Genomic DNA, 24,708 nt, shown 5'->3' on the forward strand with positions numbered 1-24,708 from the left:
ATACAGTAGGAGGCAGTGCTGCATACAGTATGGGGCAGTGCTGTATACAGTAGGAGGCAGTGCTGCATACAGTATGGGGCAGTGCTGCATACAGTAGGAGGCAGTGCTGCATACAGTATGGGGCAGTGCTGTATACAGTAGGAGGAAGTGCTGCATACAGTATGGGGCAGTGCTGCATACACTTATTAAGGTACGGAGAAAATGCATTATTTGACAGAGGCGAAAAGTTTCCCCAGGAGGCATCTTCAGCTACATCTGGATAGTAAAATGTACGTTAATTGTCTCTGTTGCATGGGCGTGCGCAGTTTTAAAGTGTGACGTCTGGTATCTATTCACTCGGCGTAACATTATCTTTTATATTCCACAAAAAATGGGTTAAAGCGGAGTTTGCCTCGCCCCCCCGGTACCAAAAAAATTATAAGTCAGCAGCTACACATATTGTAGCTGCTAACTTTTATTATTAGGACATTTACCTCTCCTGGAATCCAGCGATGTCGGCTGTTTTCATTGGCTCTCAGGTGCTGCCGTGGCCATTGTCTGTAACAAGCCGCTTCACAGCCGGTTCTCTACCGCGCATGCGCTGCCCTTTCTAAATGGCCTGGCGGCGGGGGAAGGAGTAGGGGGGGGGTCAAACATCCAAGTGATCACGCCACGACATGATTTCCCAAAACTGGGGACAAGTACCTGTCAAAAACAGGTACCCACTCCCCATCCCGAAGGTGCCAAATGTTGCAACGGAGGGGGTAAGGAGTCAGATAAGCATTAAAATTTCAAAAAATATATTTTTTTCCAAAAATTGCATTTGAAAAAACCACTGCGCAAATACTGTGTGACAAAAAAAAAAAATGCAAAACTCACCAATTTATTTTCTAGGGCCTCTGCTTTTAGACATATATAACGTTTGGGGGTACTACGTAATTTTTTAGCAAAGGAAAATCCCCTGATTTTTACATGTAAACAAAAAGAGCCAGAAAAGGCCTGGTCTCCAAGTCCTTAGTGTGGTTGCTATGGGCAACATCAATTGTTACTTTTATTTTTTACACTTTATTTTGTAGCTGAAACCCAGAATATGGTTTACAATTGCTTTAATTTATTTTGAAGCTCATTGAGGTCTTTTTCTCGGCTTCTCACTGGTTCTCTGATGAAAATGAAGTCTCTAAAGCCAGAAAGAGTCGCCGTCTTTGCACTGTGTAACAAGCTAAGCCCCACGCCATCTTTGTGCTCTCATTCTCGCACTCAGGGAGTGTGATGGCGTCAGGCGCAGCACGTAAACCAAGTATGGGCGGAAGACGCTCCTGCTACTGGCGGCGTGCGGGGACAGGAAGTGTGCGCCCGGTTCCTCTTCCGGTCTCTTTTTCCCATCTTCAGGCAACATGGCCTCGTTTGAACAGATGAGAGCGAATGTGGGCAAACTCCTGCGGGGTATAGACAGGTAAGTGTAGGGGTCCGTGGGCGGCCATTCTCTATAGCAGCACGGTGTACCTTTATATTACATACAGGGACAGAGGACAGCCATTGTTCTGAAGAGAACCTGTTATCAATCAGCTGTGCATTCAATTACACTCTTCCTACGGAAATAAATCTAGTTGCTGATATAAATAATGGTCACCCCATCCCCCTCCTGTGAGATCTGGTGACATCAGATTAGGAAACAAAGGCTGGCATTGGATAACATTTAGTTTTGCTATTGTAAATAATATTTATATGTATTTCCACCTTTTTTCATCCTCTGCTGGTTTCTTGCAGTCTGTTTTCAGCCACTTCCTATCTACATGCACCCCAGCCATGGCTTCATAGGAGTTTTCCAGGCGGGTTTCCTAAGGCTGACCACAGCGGACTATGCCTGCAAAATATGTGCTGAAATTATCACTTGTAGTCTCCCATCAGAAGTCCGTCTGGTAGAGTGACAACGCAGGAGCTCAGTTGGGAGACAAGGGCAGAGTGTTGTCACCCCTGAAAGCGGAACTCCACACGAGGGGAAGTTCCGCTTTGAAAACTTGTTCTCTGCTCCTCTTGCACATTTTTTGACAGGTACCCGCTTCCCACTTTCATTCCGAGTGCTGCAGCACCGGGCAACGAAAGTTCTCTCCACCCCCCCCCCCCCCCCCCCCCGAAGTATTCTGGGACACTGACATGTCCCAGAAGACTGCATTCACCACTCACGATGCGCAGTGCGACTCACGCATGTGCAGTGGGCACCTGGCTGTGAATGAAAACCTGTGGTTGAGCCACGTGTTACTCCCCCCCCCCCCCCCCCCCCCCAAAAGATGAACTGCCATTCTGAAGCTTCCCTCCAACCACTTTGTATATATATATATATATATATATATATACTGTGATTCTGTACTTGCCAAATGTGCTGCAGAAATCTCCCTCCACTAAGTCTGGCTGCAGCCATTTTAACTGTGGGCAGCTGAAGCTGCTGCCTGTTCACTTCCTGGATTTACACAGACACACATATATAATGTGTGTGTGTGTATGTATATATATATATATATATATATAGACACTCACACCGCTGCTTGCCTGCACATTTCTCCTCTCTGGATGAATTTCATGGATCTCTGCCATCTCCTGTTATCTCCGCCCTCATCCAGCTCGGCAGCTCTCCTTTAGCTTTCCTATGACTCATCCCTCCCTTCCTTGCATGCAAACTCTCACAAGAGTGCGAGAGAGGGCTGTGCATGATGTCATTGGCCTAGGCTAATTACTGGACAAGAAAAAGGAAGTGGGCTGTAATAAGGTATTTACTGGCAGAAAAAAATGTTTTAATATCCAAAGTTAAAATAACAAGGGCTGAGGATTTAATAGATGGAAAGACGAAAAAATGGCTGAAGAGCTGCTTTAAGCTGCTGGCCAGAGTTGTACAGGTGCCACATTGCTTTGCATCGGGAGTAAAATTGATCCCCCCCATCTGGCATTCTGAGGGCAGTGCTGCCACCAAATGTGATTCATTCAAGTGAAAGGGGAAACTTTATGCAATTGCTTTGGGTTGCGGCACAGTTGTGTGGGATTTAGAGTTGTGGATTGCTTTTCAGAGGGGTGACAAGGGTTGCCATCTGTGTGAACTTAGCCTCATGGTAGATATAATGGAAAATAACACATTTTAAAATTGCCAAATATGCTGCAGAAATCTCCCTCCACAGTGGTGTAGTGGTTAGCACTTTCACCTAGCAGCAAGAGGGTCGCTGGTTCAAATCCCAACCATGACACTACCTGCCTGGAGTTTGCATGTTCTCCCTGTGCCTGCGTGGGTTTCCTCCGGGTACTCCGGTTTCCTCCCACACTCCAAAGACTGCTGGTAGGTTAATTGGATCCTGTATAAAATTGGCCCTACTATGTATGTAAGAATGTGAGTTAGGGAACTTGGATTGTAAGCTCCTTGAGGGCAGGGACTGATGTGAATGTGTAATGTATATGTAAAGCGCTGCGTAAATTGACAGCGCTATATAAGTACCTGAAATAATAATAATATACGTTAATAAATGGATTTCCCCCTACAGCACCTAAAGAAGTGAAGCCCAAGAAACTCATCAAGTCTAACCCCCACATGGCTGCGTCATTCATTCACAGCGATCTGGGAATGAATGAACTACAACTACTGTCTGTCACTGGGGCAGATGGCTTGTAGTCTCAATTAACTTCGAGAGTGCAGGGGAGCACTCTTGTAGTTTGTTGATCTTCCTGTTCTCCAGGTACTGTCTCCTTGTATGGAAGGTACAAGCAGACAGCTTTACTAATATTCTGCAGAAGCTTGACATTGAACCCATGATCTGCTGATCGTGGGTGTGATGCTTTGCGGCCTCCATAAAAAAAATAATGAATGCACTCTTTTTTTTTTTTTTTTTCCTTTAAAAATATGTGCAAGTATTTGTTTTTAAAAGTTCACTATTTAATATAATAAATTTACTTTTTCTCTTACGTCCTCTGACAGTCGCCGCCCGATGGTATTAGCTTTCACTAATGCAAAAAAGAGAAAAATGGCCCAGATGGGACTTTAAATGAAGTGGGTGCATGAGTCGCTGATGCATAAAAGTAGATTTTAATGAGTAAAAAACATGTAAGCAAAAACATGCATTGCCCAATGGATGGAGTACAAAATATGGCATGGCAAGATTTCAACAGCAATATTGATATAAAAAATCATATAACATGGAGTGAGCAGGATACACACAAAATTGTCTTAAATATAATGTACAACATAGTAGAAAACTCGACGCGTTTCGTGGGTCTGTAGCCCACTCATCAGGAGTATGTACAGGTAAACCTGTCAAAGGAATGAAAGACTTGTATGTAATGTCAAAAACCAATAGATGTTGGAGATATCAGCAAGTATGGATTTTCAACATTTGTATGACCCAAGTGAAATATGGCTCCGTTTTAAGTATGGTTTCCCCACTTGGGTCATACAATTGTTGAAAATCCATACTTGCTGATATCTCCAACATCTATTGGTTTTTGACATTACATACAAGTCTTTCATTCCTTTGACAGGTTTACCTTTACATACTCCTGATGAGTGGGCTACAGACCCACGAAACGCGTCGATTTTTCTACTATGTTGTACATTATATTTAAGACAATTTTGTGTGTATCCTGCTCACTCCATGTTATATGATTTTTTTATATCAATATTGCTGTTGAAATCTTGCCATGCCATATTTTGTACTCCATCCGTTGGGCAATGCATGTTTTTGCTTACATGTTTTTTACTCATTAAAATCTACTTTTATGCATCAGCGACTCATGCATCCACTTCATTTAAAGTCCCATCTGGGCCATTTTTCTCTTTTTTGCTTGATTTAGGGATGGAAGTGGATGTAATAGACAACACCAGACCATTTCCCAGTTTCTAGCTTTCACTAATGTGTAATGGCGCACTCTGCAGGAGCAGGCTAGGCAGATAATTATCAGGTTAATACAAAAAACTTTCGCACCTCAGCACGCCATTAGGGGGCAATCCCACAGCCATTACCAGCAACCCAATCTGATATTACTTCAGTTTCATGCTGCCTAGCGTCAGGAGCAGAGCTTTAGGTCTTTCCCTGCTGAGACCTACCGTCTTGGCTTTCTTATATATTTTTTTTTTTCTGAATTTCAGTGTTTTTTCTTTCCACACTAGATTTTGTTTTCCCTCACTATCACTAGCTAGTCAGGGATTCCTTTCCTAGAGGACTACAAGTGACTGCAGAGCTGGGCCTTGGACTGGGTAAAATAGATCCTTATGGAGTCCCAGCCTGCCAACGAGCGTCAGTTTACTGGTACGCCCAGGCATCGCAACGACAGTGCCCCTCCATATGGGGACGAGGCGGCTGAGCTGCGCTTAGCAGAGGATGTCTCAACCCGGATCGCCCGCGTGTTGCCAGCGTCTTTCCATGGCTGTCGGCACCCCCACTTAGGGTGGGAGGTCTCCCGTTTTTTGAGCGTTTTTTCCTTTTGGAGCTTGTAAAGCATTGCGCCAGTGAGTGGTTAGCAGATTGCAGGTCTCCTGCAGATCTGGCAGTGTACCTGTGTGTAGGTATGCACCGATCCAATATTCGGATCGGAAATCGGCCCCGATCCGGACAAAATAGCTGGATCGGAGATCGGTAAAGTTCAGCCGTCCCATGGGCCGATCCGGTTTTTGCTAAGTAACGGCTCAGCCGTCCCTTACTAGGTGCAGTAGTAGTATGGGATGGGAGCCGCTACTTCCTGTATAGGTCCGGCTCACAGGCGGAGTGATATCAGATGCACTCTGCCTGTGAATGGAGGAGCCACACACATGAAGCAGCGGCTTTGCAGCCGCTTGCTTTGTGTGTAGCTCCGGATCAATATCGGCTCCAAAAAAGCCGGATCGGTGCATCCCTACCTGTGTGCCCCTTTATCTGGGGCAAGCAGATTCACCGACAGGAAGAGTCCATGAACTATCACATCGCCGTGGTAGTTCATTGAGAACTACAAGCCGACATCTACAATGGATGTCGGGAGTTGTAGTTCATTCACACACAGAGCTGTGTGAATGAATGATGTGGGCGGAACTGCACACGGCCGCGCTGATTTCAAAAAGTGACAGTTAGTACGGGGAACTTCTCCCTGTACTAATGTCACAGGGAGTGCAGGGATCGGACAGCAGCTGCAGCATTGGGAACACGTTACATGTTCCATTCTAAAATCGGGTGTAACATGTTCCCAAAGGTGAACTTATCCTTTAATTGAACAAGTTGATGTTAGAAACTGATTACAATGCACAGCGGTGCCAGATTCTGTGTGCTCCAGTTTTAGTAAATCTCCCCCTTTTATTTATTAACAATGTGAATACAGACCAGCCATATTAAAATAAATATTCATTGCATGCTGTGCAAATGGGAACCAACAGGGACACACTCATTTCCTCAAATTGTCTGAAAGGGTAAATATTGAATTCCCCAATGTTATGTTAATTCTAAAATCTGGTATTTATTCCAATATCTACTCCGTCACCAAGTTATATCAAGAAAGTTGGACCTGTTTTTGTCAGGGCTATAAAAATGATTAGGTAGTTGGGAATTTCAAGGGATTATTGCAGCAATGTGATGTTCGATTTCTCCTGTGTTGAAGCGCATTCAAAATTATTAAGATTTGTTGTGGTGTATGTGTTACACAACATAGACTGATGTGAATGGGCCCTAAAACAGTTGGCATATATGTTTTGTAAAGATGCATTTAGCTTTTTGCCTGAAGTTCTGCTTATAAAAAAGTAGCCGGTGTGCCTCCCCAATAACCTTTTGTTTGCTCTTTCATCTACAGGTACAATCCAGAAAATCTGTCTACTCTAGAACGCTATGTAGAGACCCAGGCAAAGGAAAATGCGTATGACCTGGAAGCCAACCTAGCAGTGCTAAAACTGTATGTATTCTCATAATTGCAAAAACTCTAAGGCTCCATGTACACGGGACGTTGTTAAAAGTCCCTTTGAATGCTGAAATTTTTAGGACGTTTGAAACGTCCGTTCGGTCGCGTTTGTACCCGCGTTTAGCGGGCGTTTAGCGGCGTTTGCGTTTAGAAGCGTTCCTAGAGGTCAAAAAAATTATTCCCCTTTAAAATGGAAAAACGCGAACGCTAAACGCGGGTCATCGCGCTCGGACGCGTTTGTGCGTTTGAAACGCCGGGAAACACACGTTCAAACGCAAATAATTGCGTTCTAAAAAAAGTCCCTGAACGCAACTGCCTGCAAATGACTGTAAACGACCTGGTGTACATGGACAGATAAGATAAAATGTAGATGGGTTCAGGGGCTTCTTAAAAAAACGCCCAACTGCTCCTAAACGACCATTTCCAGCGTCCCGTGTACATGGACCCTAATAATTGCATGTTTGTATTTATACTTTTGACTCGTGTTGCTACATTCAGGAAGTTGTAAAGGCAAGAATAAATTGCTGGTCAATCATTAGCAGGTCTTTCAGAGTTGAGTTAGATGGGTTGTATTTAGGGATGCACCGATCTGATTTTAGGACCGGATATCGGCGCCGATATGGCCATAATAGCTGGATCGGTAAAATTAACAGATCCAGGGGCCGATCCGTTTTTGCTCTTTACATAGCTGTGAGGAAGCAGAGAACAGCTGTCAAAGAAAAAAAATGCCTGTCAGTCTCCCAGTTAAGTAAACACAATGAATACAATGTATCTTTTCGTTCTGTCTGAGGAGGGAAGTTTAACCTCTTAACTGCACAATTGTTGTAAGGTATCTGCCGATACCGATCCGGAAGTATTATTTTGTTATAAGCTCACAAAACAGTACTTCCGGATTGGACTCGGGATTGGCGATTTCACAAAGCAAAAGATCAGGACCAAAAAAGTCGGATCGATGCATCCCTAGTTGTATTAACCTCTTCTGGTCCGCGCTATAGCCGAAAGACCGCTACAACGTGGACCTTAATTGCTGCGAGGACGTCCATGAGCTACCTGTGCGCTCCCTGCAGAGCGCGCGCGGCTCGCTCTGTGATCGAGTCCATGAGACTCGGCTGATCACAGATCCCAATAAGGGGCCGGTGTTCCGTGAGAATAACCTACCCCGTGAGAAATGCCTACCCTCGTCCCTTCCTGTCAGGAACATCAGAGCAGCGTAGCAGTGCGCATGCTCAAAGCCGCGCATACGTCATTGAACAGCAGAGGAACTGACAAGTGCGCATGCACGGAGGGTATGGATTTATCACGGTAGTGTGTGTAACGTTACATTTGCGGCGGGTAGATTAAAATGGCTCCTCTGCAATATGAGTCATCTCCACTCCTATCCCTGTCACTTCCCTGATCTCGGCTAATAAATATAAAAGCGGCGGCGGGTGTATGAAATGTAAATGACGGAGATCTCGGCTCCGTAAACCGCTTTAATATTTATTAGCCGAGATCAGGGAAGTGACAGGGATAGGAGCGGAGATGACTCATATTGCAGAGGAGCTGTTTTAATTTACCTGCTGCAAATGTAAATGTAACGTTACACACACTACCGTGATAAATCCATACCCTCCGAGCATGCGCACTTGTCAGGCCCTCAGCTGTTCAATGACGTTGGTACTGATGTAGGTGCCCCGGAAGTGACGAGGGTAGGCATTTCTCACGGATATGTTTTTATAACGGAACACCGGTCCCGACCCCTTACCACGTGATCAGCTGTCAGCCAATGACAGCTGATCATGTGAGGTAAACAGCAGCCAGCGGAAAAAAAGCTGATTGCTGCTGTCAGAGGGACATCGGTCCCGATGAGGAGAGGGGTATCTGTGCCCACCAGCGCTTTCTACCAGTGCCACCTATCAGTTCTCATGAGTGCTGCCTATTATTACCCTTCGGTGCAGCCTTATCAGGGCACATCAATGAAGGAGAAAAATTACCTGTTTGCAAAATTTTATAACAAACTATAAAAACGTTTTTGAAGAAAAAAAAAAAAAAAAAAACTTTCGTTCTTTTTTGTTCAGGAACAAATAAAAACACCCAATAGTGATTAAATACCACCAAAAGAAAGCTCTATTTGTTTGAAAAAAAGATCTACATTTCATTTGGGTACAGTGTTGCATAACCGCTTAATTTTACCTTCAAAGTGCAACAGCACTGAAAGCTGAGAATTGGCCTGGGCAGGAAGGGGGTTTAAGTGCCCAGTAGGCAAGTTGTTAAAGGGTAAGTTCACTTTTACAGAAATAATAAATGCTTTTTGTTTTTTGTTTTTTTCAGGTAAATAAATGTTTATTATTTTTGGGGACCTGTAAAGAATTGCACCCATGATCAGCAGATCGTTGGTGTAATACATCAGTCCTGTAGACAGTCTGTGTAGCTGTCTGACTCTGCCCATACCTCCGATACGGTCAGGCAATTATACTCTGACAGGAAGCTCAATGAACTACCTAGAGCGATCAACAGCACTCTGGTAGTTTGAGAAATACAAGCCGACAGCCGCAAAGGTTGTCTTTACTGTATTTTCATATTCACAGAACACTGAACGACTTGCGCAGAGATGCATTTTTTTTTTCTAGATTGTAACAGCGAGCGAGCGGGGGGGTCAGTGTGGGGTTACACTCTGAATATGGCTGTTACAAGTTACAAAAGCTGAACTTATCCTTAATCTCCTGCAAAAGAATGATTTAGACTGGCTTCACACCAGTGTATCCCCATAATGTGCAACATATTGAGCAATGCTTTGCAGTGCAGTTCCTTAAAAAAGAAAATTGCCTGGACCCGTTTTTCAAAGAAATTAACCAGAAAGGTGCCCTTAATGTTTTGACATTAACCTTCAGTTGTAGCATGCTGAAATAAATGTGGTATAAATGAGGTAATTGCTAACCACAAATTTAAAAGCTAAAAAAAAAACAAAAAACTAAACTCTGGAAGCTGAGAGAATAAAGAGAAAAGACCTAATACACCAGCATTGCCTGTGGTCTGTCTGCAGCTGATCTGCACTGTTTGTGTGGAGGTGGCCATCTTGCTAAAAGCAGGACTATGCTTCCTCAAGTTCAGAGCCTCCAGTAAGGAGAACAGTGAGCAGCACATTAGTCACATCACCAAATCTCACTCCAGATCTCCTAAGAGGAACAATCGGAGGCAGCGGTTCCTGAGATCTCACACTATAGGTATAGAGCTATGAGGCTGTAGACACCCTCATAGAGGGAGAAATGCTCTATTTTCTGGGATTGGTGTCAGACAACAGGTACATTTGTTAGCCCCTTTGTAATAGCAATAATGTTAAATGAAAAAAGTGTTTTAAAAAGATTAAATTCTAATAAAAGACAAATTTAAAATCACCTCTGTACACATCCCAGTGCAAAACTACAGTGTAAGGTGTGTGCGTAAGCTTAAATTGCGCCACACATGAGGTATTGCCACAAATGTCGGAGTGAGGGCAATAAATCTTTAAGAGGCTTGAAGAAAACGAGTGATATTCTGATAAATTTGTGTCCTCTTCTATGCACAACTGAAGATCATTATGGACCCTGCCAGAAATTGAGATTCAATTGTAAACTGTAAAAGGAGTTGCTTCTATCCTAGAATCGGTCTCAGATCACAAACCTCAAGCATACACACTGTATAAAGTTTATTTTTGTGTATCAAATATTGACTTCTCCCACAATTTGAGAGGAAGGTCTGGTGTCTGAGTTTTGCTATGACAGCTGTATACATTTCAGAAGTCATTTTTTCATATTGCTGGTTACAAAGCATTTCATTGGCTGCAGCAGGTGACACTCCTATCTTCCTGTACGTTAGTTAAAGGATAAGTACTTTCTCCCTTTTCAACCGTTTTTTTTTTATTTTATTTTTTTTTGTTGAGGGATATGTATATATGTAATTTCTCTTTTAACTAGTGAATAACTCCAGATGACAGATGAGCAGTCTCGGAAGAAAAAATCTATAGTATACAACCAATGTGCACACACATTCTCAACTATTCAGATGGCCTGCAATACGCTCATTCCCAATAGCTCATAGCAGCAGCAGCCTAACTCCCTGCTGTACACACATCCCTAGAGAGGTTTCTTCTGGATGGGAGAATAAAGAAAGGAGGAGTGCAGGAATCTGCTGGCAGCTCTACAGCTACTACAATAACATGCAGATATCCGCACCTATTGGTTGGGAAGGAATAGGGATGTGGTATTGTGTGAAGAGGTGCACCATAGAAAGTGTTTTCTCTGAGATCGAGCTCCATCTCCCCACTGCAAGCTGTCAGATGAGATTAGACTGAGACTGCAGCAAAAGCTGGCTAATGTTAATATACATTACCATTCAGCTGGCAAAGGAGTTTGAAGAAACAGTTAAACATTTTGAGTTAAGAGTCACCATACACGTTTCAGTCCGACCATACAATCTTTGTACATCCCACTATAGTTTTACAAAAGCTATGTAATCTAAGAACCAGTTTAATTCATCCACTCGATATGTATCTAACCAGGCAGGCCCTTGCACTACATAGTTGTTAGGTCTAAAGGAAATTGTGCAATCCAGATTGTAATGTGTGTGGTGAGTTTAAAGCAAAACTAAATTTACAATAATTACCTCCAACAATCTGCTATCTAAAGCCCCGTACACACGTACCGATTGTCGGCCGTAAATATTCGGCCAACGACCATTCGGCCGATTGTGTAGGCTTGTTGGTATGATGCTGCCGACAGCGCATTTTCGGCCGAACAGAATCTGTCGTGCAGGCATTAAAATTTTTGTTGGTCAACACCAGAACGGCCGATTGTTCGCCAGTCAGTACAGATTTCGGCCGACAGACAGCAGATTAGCAAGACTGGGCATGCTCAGAAAAGAAAAAACACAGGGAAAGTTAACCATCACATGACATCACTTCTGCAGTCGGCTGTTGTTGGCCGACAAAATTCGTGTGCAGTCTTTTGCAGTTTTCAACAGACACGACAGCCCTGGACAAAAGACGGCCGATCGTTCTGCCGGCGATCGCTATGTGTGTACGGGGCTTAAGAGGATTCAACTACACTGGCATCTTGTCCTTGGCTTTTTCTGTGTTCCAGTCTTTGATGATTATTAATAGCCCACACAGTATGGTGTAAATTTTGTACAGGAATTGGTCATTCTGGCACACCGGGACCATGCCAGTGATGTAACCTGAGCTTCGCATGCACAGCTCAGTGTACATGGCAAAGAACATGGATAAGGTTTTTGCAGAGGCGACACATCCTGCCTGCTCCTGAGCTTTGTAATGTTTCCTTTAGTTCCTCTTTAAATGTCTTGAGTGTGCCATGTGAGTAGATTTTACAGGATTTTGGATCAAATACTATCAAAAACGACTTTGAATGAATAAGAGCTCTGAGTGTTTCTTTCTCTCTTGCAGCTATCAGTTCAATCCAGCTTTCTTCCAGACGACCGTCACTGCACAGATCCTCCTCAAAGCTCTGACCAACCTGCCACATACAGACTTCACGCTCTGCAAGTGCATGATCGACCAGACTCATGTATCCTTCTAGTAAGATAAGAATAAGATAAAAAGTAATAAGAATTGCAGAAAAAAGTATGACTCTATAAATGTCTCTGGGATTTTGAGTTAGTAACTATGGGGCCTTGAGGGTCCAGAAGAAAAAATGCCTCGAAGATTCTGAGTGGTCCATAGCAAGCAATTTGATTAGACAATGCTGTGTGGAATGATAAAATTGTTGATCTGATCCGGGTCACTGTATGAAAACGCTGTAAAGCAGACCAAAACTTTTTTTTTTTTTTTAAGGTTTTACATAGAATGGGAAAAAATTGACAACCTTTTGTCAGATTGTGTTTTCGTTTTCTCCTTATTTTCAGCTATTCAATCTGTGCAGTCATGAGTTAAACCTGAAAAGAAAAATAGCATGCGGGAAGGCTTTGTATTGCTGAAGGGACATAGCATGTCTTTTCTGCAGTAAAGGTTTCTTAAGCCCCGTACACACGTACCGAATATCGGCCGTCTTTTGTCCGGTGCTGTCCTGTCGGTTGAAAAGTGCTAAAGACTGCACACGAATTTTGTCGGCCGACTGCAGAAGTGATGTCATGTGATGGTTAACTTTCCGTGTGTTTTTTCTTCTCTGAGCATGCCCAGTCTTGCTCATCTGCTGTTTGTCGGCCGAATTCTGTACTGACTGGCGAACAATCGGCCATTCTGGTGTTGGCCAACAAAAATTTTAATGCCTGCACACCAGATTCTGTTCGGCCGAAAAGTCGCAGTCGGTTGTCGGAAGCATCATACTAACAAGCCGACAATCGGCCGATCGGTCGGTGGCCGAATATTTACGGCCGACAATCGCTACGTGTGTACGGAGCTTTACCCTTCAGCTTGCAAACTTCTTTACACTATTACACTCTTGGCCTGGTCTGTACCAGGATGAATTGAATTTAAAGTGGTTGTTAAGCCACTTCATTACTTTCTATAATTCCCTTTGTTTCCTAAGCCTGTGTACCGCTGTCTGTGTTTAATAAAAAAAAATGCTGTGAATACTGGATTTCAGTCTGCTGCTCGGCGATCATGTGATCTGCCGGCTCTCTCTCCCCTCCTCTCCTCCTGAGTGACATCAGCAGAGAAATCTCGGCCCCGCCCCCTGCATATGTCAGACGAGGAGATGAGAGCCAGCTGGTCACGTGATCGCCGAGCAGCACACTGAAATCCGGTGTTCCGTGAGAATTACCTACCCGTGAGAAAAACCTACCCTCGTCGCTTCCGGTTGCACGGCACTGTGTCTAATGCGGCGTTTACATTCAAACAGCTGTGCTGCAATACGAGTGATCTCCACTCCTATCCCTGTCACTTCCCTCATCTCGGCTAGTAAATATAAAAGCGGCGGCGGCTGTATGAGAACATAAATCACGGAGCCGAGAGCCGCTTTTATATTTACTAGCCAAGATCAGGGGAGTGACAGGGACAGGAGCGGAGATGACTTATATTGCAGCACACTTGTTTTAATGTAAGCGTGGCGTGGGTAGGTTTTTTTCACGGACACCGTGATAATTTCCTACTAGTGCGCATGCGCACTAGTCGGGTCCTCAGCTCTTTCATTAGGTATCCGGAGCTGTGGGCATGCGCACTGCTGTGCTGCTCAGCTGTTCCTGGCCGGAAGTGACGAGGGTAGGTTTTTCTCACGGGGTAGGTAATTCTCACGTTACACCGGTATTCAGAGCATTTTATTTTGTTAGTGTGCTGCTCGGCAAACACGTTACCGGCCTTCTCTCTCCTCCCCGTCTGACAGATGCAGGGGTCAGGGCCGAGATTCCCCTGCTGACCTCACTCGGGAGGAGAGGAGGGAAGAGAGAGATAGCCGGCTGGTCACGTGATCGCCGAACAGCACACTGAAATCAAGTATTCACAGTATTTCTTTTATAAAACGCATAGAGGCACACAGGCTTAGGAAAAAAGGAGGATTATATAACCCAGGGCTCAAAATTTTAAGTCCTGAGCTACTAGCCAGGCCTTAAGTGTTACTTGCCACCAGTTGCCCCACCCAACTCCTACCCTGCCCCGCCCCTAAACACGCCTTGATAAATTATCTCATAGAATGACACTGTTAAATGTTTTTGCATTATTGCAGAAGTTATAAAAGTAAATATTAATAACATTATCAGTGCCCATCAATGCAGCCTACCAGTGTCCATCAGTATTAATGAAGCTTATCGGTACGGCCTCACCCGTGCCCACCAGTGCAGCTTCACCCGTGCCCACCAGTGCAGCTTCACCCGTGCCCACCAGTGCAGCTTCACCCGTGCCCACCAGTGCACTTACCAGTGCAGGGGAAGAGAGAGGAGAGGAAGAGGAAATCTGGCCGGATAATCACAAAGCACGATCGTTCCGCTGTAACAGCTTTCATTGTAATTGCCGGGCGCTCGCACACACACAGTCCCGCCTCCTAGCCCGGCTTCTTTGACAGACAGAACACCTGGCCAACCGGGACGTGTGACGTCTATCAAAGGAATCGGGCTAGGAGGCGGGACTGTGTGTCTGCGAGCGCCCGGCAATTACAATGAAAGCTGTTACAGCGGAACGATCGTGCTTTGTGATTATCTGGCCAGATTTCCTCTTCCTCTCCTCTCTCTTCCCCTGCACTGGTAAGTGCATTGACGGGCATGATCCCCACTCGATGGTAATCCCGTCCATCGGCTTTCCTCTTCCCCTGAGCGGCACCCGGCCGGAGCAGCCCCACGCTCGCCATAAATAATTTTCCACTCGCAAAATGCGAGTAGGCGAGTGGAAAATTTGAGGGCTGATATAACCTATTACCAGCTCTTTTAGCAGCGGGAGGGGCAGGCGGGCCATGACACAGAGCTGACAGGCAGGCATGGAGGAGAGCAGGGCTGCGGATGACGGAGGCACATACATTGACCATGGTGGAACTCAGCAGCCACGTTTATTGGGGGGGTAGAAACTGGCAGGATCAGCCAGGTTTTTTAGGTGATACAGGGGTCAGAATTACACAGCACAAGCACTGTACTGTATAACATGCTTTAAGGGAACAGGATCAATTTTATAAAAATAAACGCTTTAATGCACAGGGTAGCCATTAAAGATGGTCTGATATGATATGGCGAACCCAGAAGACCAAGAGAAGATGTTGACACCAGCAAGGGAGCTCACAGACATCACATTTCTGGAGTGGAGAGGTTTACTGTAGTTCCTCTTCATGGTGTCCCCTGCCAATCTTTAAAGCGAGGCTTTAGCCTTTTTACATTCCCTAATATTATTTCTCTCCCCACCTTTCACAAGCCCTTTATTTATTTTTGTAATCGCCCCTTCCTTCTAGGTTTCTTAGCTAGGTGAGGACAACTTGCTCCTGAGATACTTGTGTATTCTGCACGCATGCGCCATGACACGTCATTTGGGGACCATCTGTCTTGCTGGTTCTAGTAGCCACCCCCCTAATGACATGCTTACAAGAACCAGGAAGAGACTGCCAACCCCTAATGATGTTTGAGATGAATTTGGTGGTTTGGGTCCTGGTGGGCTGTAGCAGGGCAGCAGATCACTACAGAATGCTGCTGGATTTGCTGTGTGTGGATAACCCTGAAAACCAGATGGAAGGGGGTAAAGTTCCACTTTATGGTATTCTTTAACAGTACTTGTGCACTATATAATAATTGACTCTACATGTGGACAGTGGATAAGCGAATGATGGGGGGGGAGAGCTGCTATATAGGAATTGCTAGTGAGCTGTAACGAGAGAGGGAGCAATGAAAGAAATGTAGCTCCTTCCCTGCACAGGTACTGCTAGGATTGCAAAAATAATGGCAAGTGTCACTTTAAAGAGGAAGTAAACCCTCCTCTGTAACTTGTACCTATAGGTAAGCCTATGATAAGACTTACCTATAGGTACTGTAAATATCTCCAAAAACATGCACCGTTTAGGAGATATTTACCTTAGATGCAGCCAGTGACGTCACTGGCGCATGCGCTCTGAAGGAACAGCCGCTCGTGCCGTTCCTTCAGAGCCCCGTGCCGTGACCGTCGGCTCCCACGCGCCTGCGCGGGATTGACGTAATCGCGGGTCCGGCCAATCAGATGGCCGGATGCCGCGATCCCGGAAGACGGGCTGCTGAACATGTCGCCCGTCATACAGGTAAGCTCAAAAAGGGGCAATGATCTGGTTCCCACCGAAACACTCCTCCATCCCAAAATATATATACAAACAAGAGAAATTGGCCCACGGGACTTTGTGTGAGGTACGTGTTTGGTGGCTGGAGAAAATTGAAATACACAATTGATAAAAGCAATATTCGTTTTATTGCATGATATGCACAGGTTGTAGAAATACAAGTGGTTACATGTGCTCAATGGCGCATGCTGTAGCTCAAAGGCTATATTATGCATAGTATACAACACAGGCAATGTAAAATCACATGTTGGCAAATAACTTGGTGTGGCCACTCATTTACAAACATAGCATGAATGGTGTGCTGAGATGACAGTAGAATATAACATTGTGATCTGACGCGTTTCGGGAGCAATATCTCCCTTCTTCAGAGATCAGTATATTCGAAATATCTATAAAAGAACACTGTTGTTTAGATATGCAATACCACTATGGTTATTGAGTGAAAAATTTCAATCAAATGAGTATCAAATACTCACAACTCAATGAGACTTGAATGGAAAAATTTTTTGAATTCCTGTGTGGCAGCGGCGTCTTGTATCTGACCCGGGAGCTGAAGGATCCCAATGTGACAACCAGAAATGGGGATCCATTGTTATATTCTACTGTCATCTCAGCACACCATTCATGCTATGTTTGTAAATGAGTGGCCACACCAAGTTATTTGCCAACATGTGATTTTACATTGCCTGTGTTGTATACTATGTATAATATAGCCTTTGAGCTACAGCATGCGCCATTGAGCACATGTAACCACTTGTATTTCTACAACCTGTGCATATCATGCAATAAAACTAATATTGCTTTTATCAATTGTGTATTTCAATTTTCTCCAGCTACCAAACACGTACCTCACACAAAGTCCCGTGGGCCAATTTCTCTTGTTTGTAGTCATACAGGTAAGCGAGCGGCACGGCGGGGGCTCGTTCTAAGGTAAGTATTTTGTAATGAGCTAGTATGCGATGCATACTAGCTCATTATGTGTTTCTCTTTCAGGTTGGAAAAAAAAAAAAAGTTTAATGAGTTTACAACCTCTTTAAGTTGTGAGATTCATTAGAAATGGGTGGATTTGTTTTTTTTTTTTTGTTTTGTTTTTTTATCTCCTTAACTTGTCAACATTCAGCAAGAAGAACGTCCAATCAGACAGATCCTGTATTTAGGAGACCTCCTAGAAACTTGTCACTTTCAGTCTTTTTGGGTAAGTGTTCTTTCCCTCATACAATTCTGGATTTCCAGATTTGGTCTAGATTGTAAGTTCCACAAGCAGCCCCCCCTCATTCCTTCTCAATTTTACTGTTCCCCTTTGTGTTGTAAAGCACTGTGAAAAATGAACGGCCAAAGTCGCACCACACAGAATTGACTTCAGAGCACAAGTTATGCCTTTCTAGGCTAGCCATTAAAGATGGTCTGATATGGCACTGTATATAGGTGTTTTTTTGCCATGATAGTGTAAGGTTCAAGTTCAGGCTTAGGCCCCTCTCACACTTATGCGATGCGATTTTTACTGTGATTTTTGACGCGACTTTGCCGCGATTTTGAGCAATGGCTCAGGGCTATACGTTAACCTCAAAACACATTAAAATTGTGTCAAAGTAGTGCAGGAACTACTTTGAAGTCGGTGCGACTTCAAAACGCACTGATATGAATGGGGCTCATTGAAAATAATGGAAAACGACTTGTCATGCGATTTTGCGGTCCAAAATCGCGGGACAAGTCGCACTAGTGTGAAAGGGGCCTAAGGCTCTATTCACACGATGCATTTTTTTTTGTGTTTTTTAATGCTTTTTGCAGAAACTCAGGATGTCTTTTTTACATTGGTTCCTATGCAACTTGTTCACATCAATGCATTTTTATGCCTCGCCGTTTTTGGAAAGGGTTAGGGACTTTTTTTTTTTTTTTTTAATGCAAAACACAGCTTTTATTTTTTTATTTTTTTTGCTTTTTCGGTTCAATACAGTTGTGCTCATAAGTTTACATACCCTGGCAGAATTTATGATTTCTTGGCCATTTTTCCGAGAATATGAATGATAACACAAACTTTTCTTTCACTCATGGTTAGTGTTTGGCTGAAGCCGTTTATTATCAGTCAACTGTGTTTACTCTTTTTAAATCATAATGACAACAGAAACTACCCAAATGACCCTTATCAAAAGTTTACATACCCTGGTGATTTTGGCCTGATAACATTCACACAAATTGACACAAATGGAACAAGCATGCTGCAAATGACTGAGAAAATGCTGCAGCTAGCATTTTGAGGAGGTCGTCAGCAGTTGCTGTAGGGTGCTTTTTTTTCCCTTCTCGGGTGTTTTTTTTAAAGCAGTATTACCACAATTTATGACTTTAACTCAAGTGTATGTAGTACTTGGTCCTGTTAAAATCCATATCTGCATTTTGCATAACAGCACATCTTTTTTCTTTTCTGTGCTGTAGCTCCACCCCAGGCTGAAGCCCGATTTATTCCCTCCCTGTGTGCTGTGTAGTGCCTCAAAGTAAATAGTAAGCAATGCAATTTGTGGCATGTATGCTTTTGCAAATATATGTAGACAGAGACCACTGTCATTTGAAAGTTAGGAAATCGGGCTAGAAAGGCAAAACTACTGTGTAGGAAAAGGTGGTAGAATCTAGGGATCGACCAATTTTGTTTTTTCAGTACTGATACCGTTTTTCCTGCCACCCTTCAGGCCGATATAAGGTGGCCCATATTCTGCACATTTAAAGTTTTAATTTTTACACCGTCCTTTTAAGTTTTTTTTTTTTTTTACTTTTATTGCTTTTACAAGGGATGTTCACATTCCTTGTAACAGTAATAAGCAGTGGCAACTACTCTTTATGGAGGAATCTGGGGTCTATAAAACCCCTCCTCTGCACTTGAAAGCATTCAAAATGCCAAGTTTGGTTGTTTTGAATACTGTCATGTTTTTAAAAATTTGGCGCCTTTTTAGGGTCATGACATCGCTTCCGGGTTACTATATCCGAGACCCGATCAGAGCTGATTCAGGCTTTGTTCAGATCTTTGGCCAGCCGGCATACATGCTGGTTGGTCACTCGGCCTCCCGGTGGCACGGGGGACCCGATTGTGGCCGATACTTAAAGTGAATATCGGCCCCACCGATAATCGGCCGATCCCTAGTAGAATCCTCTGTGAACCTCTGTAGGAGGTTTTTCAGTGTATTTCTGACTAAATGTATGCATTTTTTCTTCCCAGCAAGCATTGGATGAGAATCTCGATCTCCTTGATGGTATTGCTGGCTTTGAGGACTCGGTGAGAAAATGTAAGTAAACCGTATGGTGTATATGTATTCTCTTCAGCACATCTGTGGTGCTCAGATGCTAGAGCTTCAAAATTCTGCATTTTTCTTCCTTTTTACCTTGCACTACTGTGAACTCTCTAAGAAACCTGGCTATCTGTGACCACTAGAAGGACCTGGTCTTAGACCGGTACTACATAGTCTAAAATACACCTGATAAGACTCTTGAAAACTTATAATTTAAAGTGAATCTGTGAGAATTGAAACACAGGAGCTCCCACTTTTTATTACAGGTGGTGGCTTTAGTATTGTCATCTTGACTATGGTTTTACTATCTGGGAAGTCACCAACCTTAATCGTGCAAAATATTAGGTCAAGTTTGTCACAATTCACTAGCTATATGCTTGGTCCGGGTCACTAAAGCAAGCCATATATTATGCAATTTTTTCTTTCCTACAACCATTGAGCTGAATGAAAGAGAAAATCACTCAATTCCCCCATCAACAGTCAAAAAAACCCAACAGGCTGGTTTTACTGATGTTGATCAAAATTTGTCAGTTTCCTGCTGAACCGGCTGAATTTCAATCCCTCTATGGCCATCTTAACTCACTAGATCAGGGATTCCCAAACTATGGCCCTGCAGTTTTTCAGGAACTACAATTCCCATCATGCCTTGTCATGTCTGTGAATGTCAGTTTTACAATGCCTCATGAGATGTGTAGTTCTGCAACAGCTGGAGGGCCGTAGTTTGAGGATCCCTGCACTAGATTGTACAGCCAGAGTTGTAACAGGACCTTTGTCTTTAAAAACTGCCCACCAGTGGCAGCTACCAAATTTTTAACCTAACATTTTCACTTTATGCATGGGATGAATGGGGCCCTAAGTGTAGGGGTTTTTTCCGGAAGAATGGCTAAGCATGCTGGGTAGTGTATCTGTTATAGGTTTTTCCTGTTATCCTAATTTCTTCTGTATTTTATTGTAGTTATCTGCCATGTTGTGGGGATCACTTACCAGCACATAGACCGGTGGCTTTTGGCTGAGATGCTTGGAGATCTGTCGGGTATGTTATTAAAATCCTTTCAAAAACCAGCCTCCTCAGTCATGAGGAGTTCAGATGTGTTAGCAGACAGATGAGACTCCAAGAGAAAAAAGTGTGTGTGAAACCTGAGTTGTCTGATGAAGCAGACATATTGCATGAATTTTCCAAGTGTGTGTGTCCTCCAGCCTCCTTGGATAACTAAGGTTTAGTATTATAACAGTGATAGGGCATCCTGTAAGCAGCCTAAACAAGTTGTGTTCTGAGTGCCTGAGGCATGTTAAAATGACTGCACTGTGCATTGTATTAATCTGATTTGTTTACTGGCATTATATATATATATATATTTTTTTTTTTTTTCATAGGCCCTGTAGTAGACAAGAAGGCGGTTTAATCTGCTTTAATTCCTTCTTTTTTTCTTTGGTCAGAGCCCCAGCTTAGAGTATGGATGAGCAAATATGGCTGGACAGAAGCGGAAAATGGCAAGATCTTCATCTGTAACCAGGAGGAGAACATCAAACCCAAAAACATTGTGGAAAAGATTGACTTTGATAGTAGGTTTACCTGATTTTATGCAGCACCTTACCCAACAGTGAGAACATTCAGAAGAGGCTTCAGCATGTAAGGAAGGGATGTACAAAGGCTTTTCTTTGTACCTGTTTGGAGGAGAACTATATAAAGAAGTAGGACCAAAGCCCTTTGGCTCTAGGTTACTGGAGTGCACTTCGTTCTGCACTCCCGTGACCCGTTTTCAGCCGATAGCGGGCTAAAGTCTGCTTTCAGCTGACGTTACTCAGTTGGTCCAGGCTCTGGATCGATTTGATTGTTGGGATCCACCCAGATGCCTGACCGGCAGCTGGCTAAGCGTCTTGGCATGCCACTGCGAGACTGAGACAGCCACTCCACCCCCTTCACAGCCCAGCACTATAGTGAGCGCTGGAGTGAGGAGCAAAGAGCCAGTGACTTAAGTCTCGTACACACGTACCGATTGTCGGCCGTAAATTTTCGGCTGACGACCGATCGGCCGATTGTAGGCTTGTTAGTATGATGCTTCCGACAGCGCATTTTTGGCCGAACAGAATCTGTCGTGCAGGCATTAAAATTTTTGTCGGCCAACACCAGAACGGCCGATTGTTCCTCAGTACAGATTTCGGCCAACAGACAGCAGATTAGCAAGACTGGGCATGCTCAGAAAAGAAAAAAGACAAGGAAAGTTAACCATCACATGACATCACTTCTGCAGTCGGCTGTTGTTGGCCGACAAAATTCGTGTGCAGTCTTTTGCAGTTTTCAACAGACACGACAGCCCTCGGACAAAAGACGGCCGATCGTTCGTACGTGTACGAGGCTTTACAGTCACCAGATTTCTGCTCACTGAAGACCAAGAACTGATCAGCAGTCTTTGATTGCCCAGTTCTCATGCTCAGAGGTAGCAGGGGACTGATGCAGCATCGGACCAATGCTTCATTCACCTAGGTGAGTATAGTTGATTTTTTTTTTTTTTCTCCAATCCCCGTACTTCTCTTTGAAGGTAGGGAGATTCATTCATATACTGCTATTATTAGGGCCAGGATTGGTTAAAATGCATCAGTGTGGTTTATGATGGTTTTACCTGCTGTGTTAATAAAGGAAGAACTAATTCGCTACTATGCAAGCAGAGATTATTCTTAATCTCAATTTCAGCAGAAGTTGAGATCTCATGTTGATCTCGTATGATCCAAGGATATTGACAGGGATAAGTTTGAAGGCGCACACTGGTGTCTTGTATCTGCACTTTAGCGATGTTACCTTTTTTTTTTTTTTGTAAATGTTTTACATCCGATCAACTTTAGCCTTAAAGCATTTCTAAAGGCAAACCTTTATAATAACATGTTATACTCGCCTGCTTTGAGAAATGATATTGCAGAGAGAGGCCCTGAACCTCCTTTTTTGGGGTGCCACACCAGTGAGCTTCACCTCACCACCTGCGCTGCTCCTCTTCTGTCTTTGCCCCCATAGCAAACGGGGAAGACGTGTGGGGCTCGCTCCTGAGCCAAGCTGTGTTTCCATAGATAGATAGTGTGGGTCGACATCCACCTCCCCCGCTCTGTTCACAGGATTTGACTGCCAACTGTGGGAGCCAATTGCTCTTAATGTAGTGTAGTGAAAGCAGGGAGAGTGAAAGAAGACCGGCAGCTGAGCACAGCGCTGGATCGATGTTGGGGGGGGGGTTGGGGGTCACAGCAAGTCGCAAAATTTTTTAGAGAACAATTATTAAGATAAAAAATTTAGATTTAGAACCACTTAAACATAAAGAACAGTCTAAGGCCTCATTCAAGTTTACTTCTTGCTGATGACCACAAGGGATAAAAGGGAAATGACTAGAGCAGGGGTGGCGAACAAGTTCGACAAAAGGAGCCAAAATTTTAAACTGTGAGAGTCAGAGAGCCACACCACGCAGTGACCTGCCAAAACAGACAAACACACACACAAAAGCATATAACTTTAACAATATATTAAACACATAATATAACATGCTCAGTCAGGTGTTTTTTGTTACCTTGTTGCACAATAATGTCCTTATCAGAGACCCCCACACACATAAATGTCCCCCATCAGAGACCCCCACACACATTAATGCCCCCATCAGAGACCCCCTTAGTGCACCCCTTCCACATTTGCATCCTTCATCAGAGCCACCTCTCTGCATTTAGGTCCTATCAGAGAGCCCCCCCCTCCCCTCCTCACCTGCTGCTGTTGATATGCGCAGGGTCACGGATGGTCAGTGCACTCCAGTGCCTGCTGAGGCCGCCTCAGGGTGATCTAGGTAGCTGGTTAGATAAGGTTTTGCGGAGCCTCGGCGGGGAAGATGTCAGCAGGCGGCTGTCTCGGCTGAGCTGAGCTCTCGTCAGTCACTCAGACATGTCCGTGACAGGCAGCTGAGGCGGGAGGGAGACACATGGGTCCCCACGCTCTCTGGCCCGTGCAGTTGGGAGATGGGAGACGTGATGACGCAGCCTGGGGGCGGGACTACGCGCTTGGAGATCTCTCCTCAGAGGTCCCGCAGCATAACAAAACCAAACTTGGCAAAGAGCCACAGTATACCAAATAATAAGAGGCAAAGAGCCGCATTCATTTTGGCCGGGAGCCGCATGCGGCTCGAGAGCCGCGTGTTCGCCACCCCTGGACTAGAGGAATAAGTGTGGAAAGGATTATTATTTTTGGATTTTACTGTAGGGCCACAGGATATGTTATTACAAATACAGAAATAAAAGGCAAGCTACATTAAGTGCTGTGTTTTTGATTTTTGCAAATGTGTGCAGATAACGGAGCTTGTTCAAAGTCTTCATTTACCAAGGACCTTTTTGTTTTTTTGTTTTTTTTCTCCTTGCAGGTGTATCGGGAATTATGGCATCCTCGTAATGATAATGTTCCCTAAGAAAATACCAATTATTTTATGTACAGGGCAATTGCTACATCAAATAAAAGTGTTAAATTGATCCTTTCTTGTCTAATTCTTTTCAAAACTTTATAGATATCCTAGAACATTGCTTTGATGATAAACTGTCTATTCACACAGTTAGAATTTTGAATGTTTGCGTTCTATCTACCACAAATCAAAGTTGAATGATGAGCATGGTTTTCAATTAGGTACGAAAAGAAAATTACAGATCTGCCTACCCTTCACCTTTAGTATATGTGATTTTTTTTCTCCAGAGTAAGTAAAGATGTAATTCATTATTAACCAAGTAGGGATTTTGCTTAAAGCAGAACTTTACCCATAACAACTAGATAAAAAAATGTTCTTTAGCAAGGAACATGCATTTCACATTAATAAATATGCTACAAAAATTAGTGTGTGCTGTAAATTGCCTCCAGCGTTGCTCGGGTT

At 43.8% G+C, this 24,708-nt stretch overlaps 1 protein-coding gene across 1 annotated transcript; it reads left to right on the forward strand.

The window, feature by feature from the left end:
- Positions 1-1,304: 1,304 nt before the first annotated feature.
- EIF3K (eukaryotic translation initiation factor 3 subunit K) lies at positions 1,305-24,315 on the forward strand. The gene is made up of 8 exons (XM_082263727.1): positions 1,305-1,432; positions 6,766-6,864; positions 12,287-12,407; positions 17,674-17,748; positions 19,759-19,825; positions 20,784-20,861; positions 21,266-21,391; positions 24,211-24,315. The coding sequence occupies exons 1-8, from the start codon at positions 1,374-1,376 to the stop codon at positions 24,237-24,239; spliced, it is 654 nt and encodes a 217-aa protein (XP_082119853.1). The 5' UTR covers positions 1,305-1,373; the 3' UTR covers positions 24,240-24,315.
- The last annotated feature ends 393 nt before the right edge of the window (positions 24,316-24,708 follow it).

The sequence above is a fragment of the Pelophylax lessonae genome (genome assembly GCF_965119305.1).
Source record: "Pelophylax lessonae genome assembly, chromosome: 7".
NCBI classification, from domain to species: domain Eukaryota; kingdom Metazoa; phylum Chordata; class Amphibia; order Anura; family Ranidae; genus Pelophylax; species Pelophylax lessonae.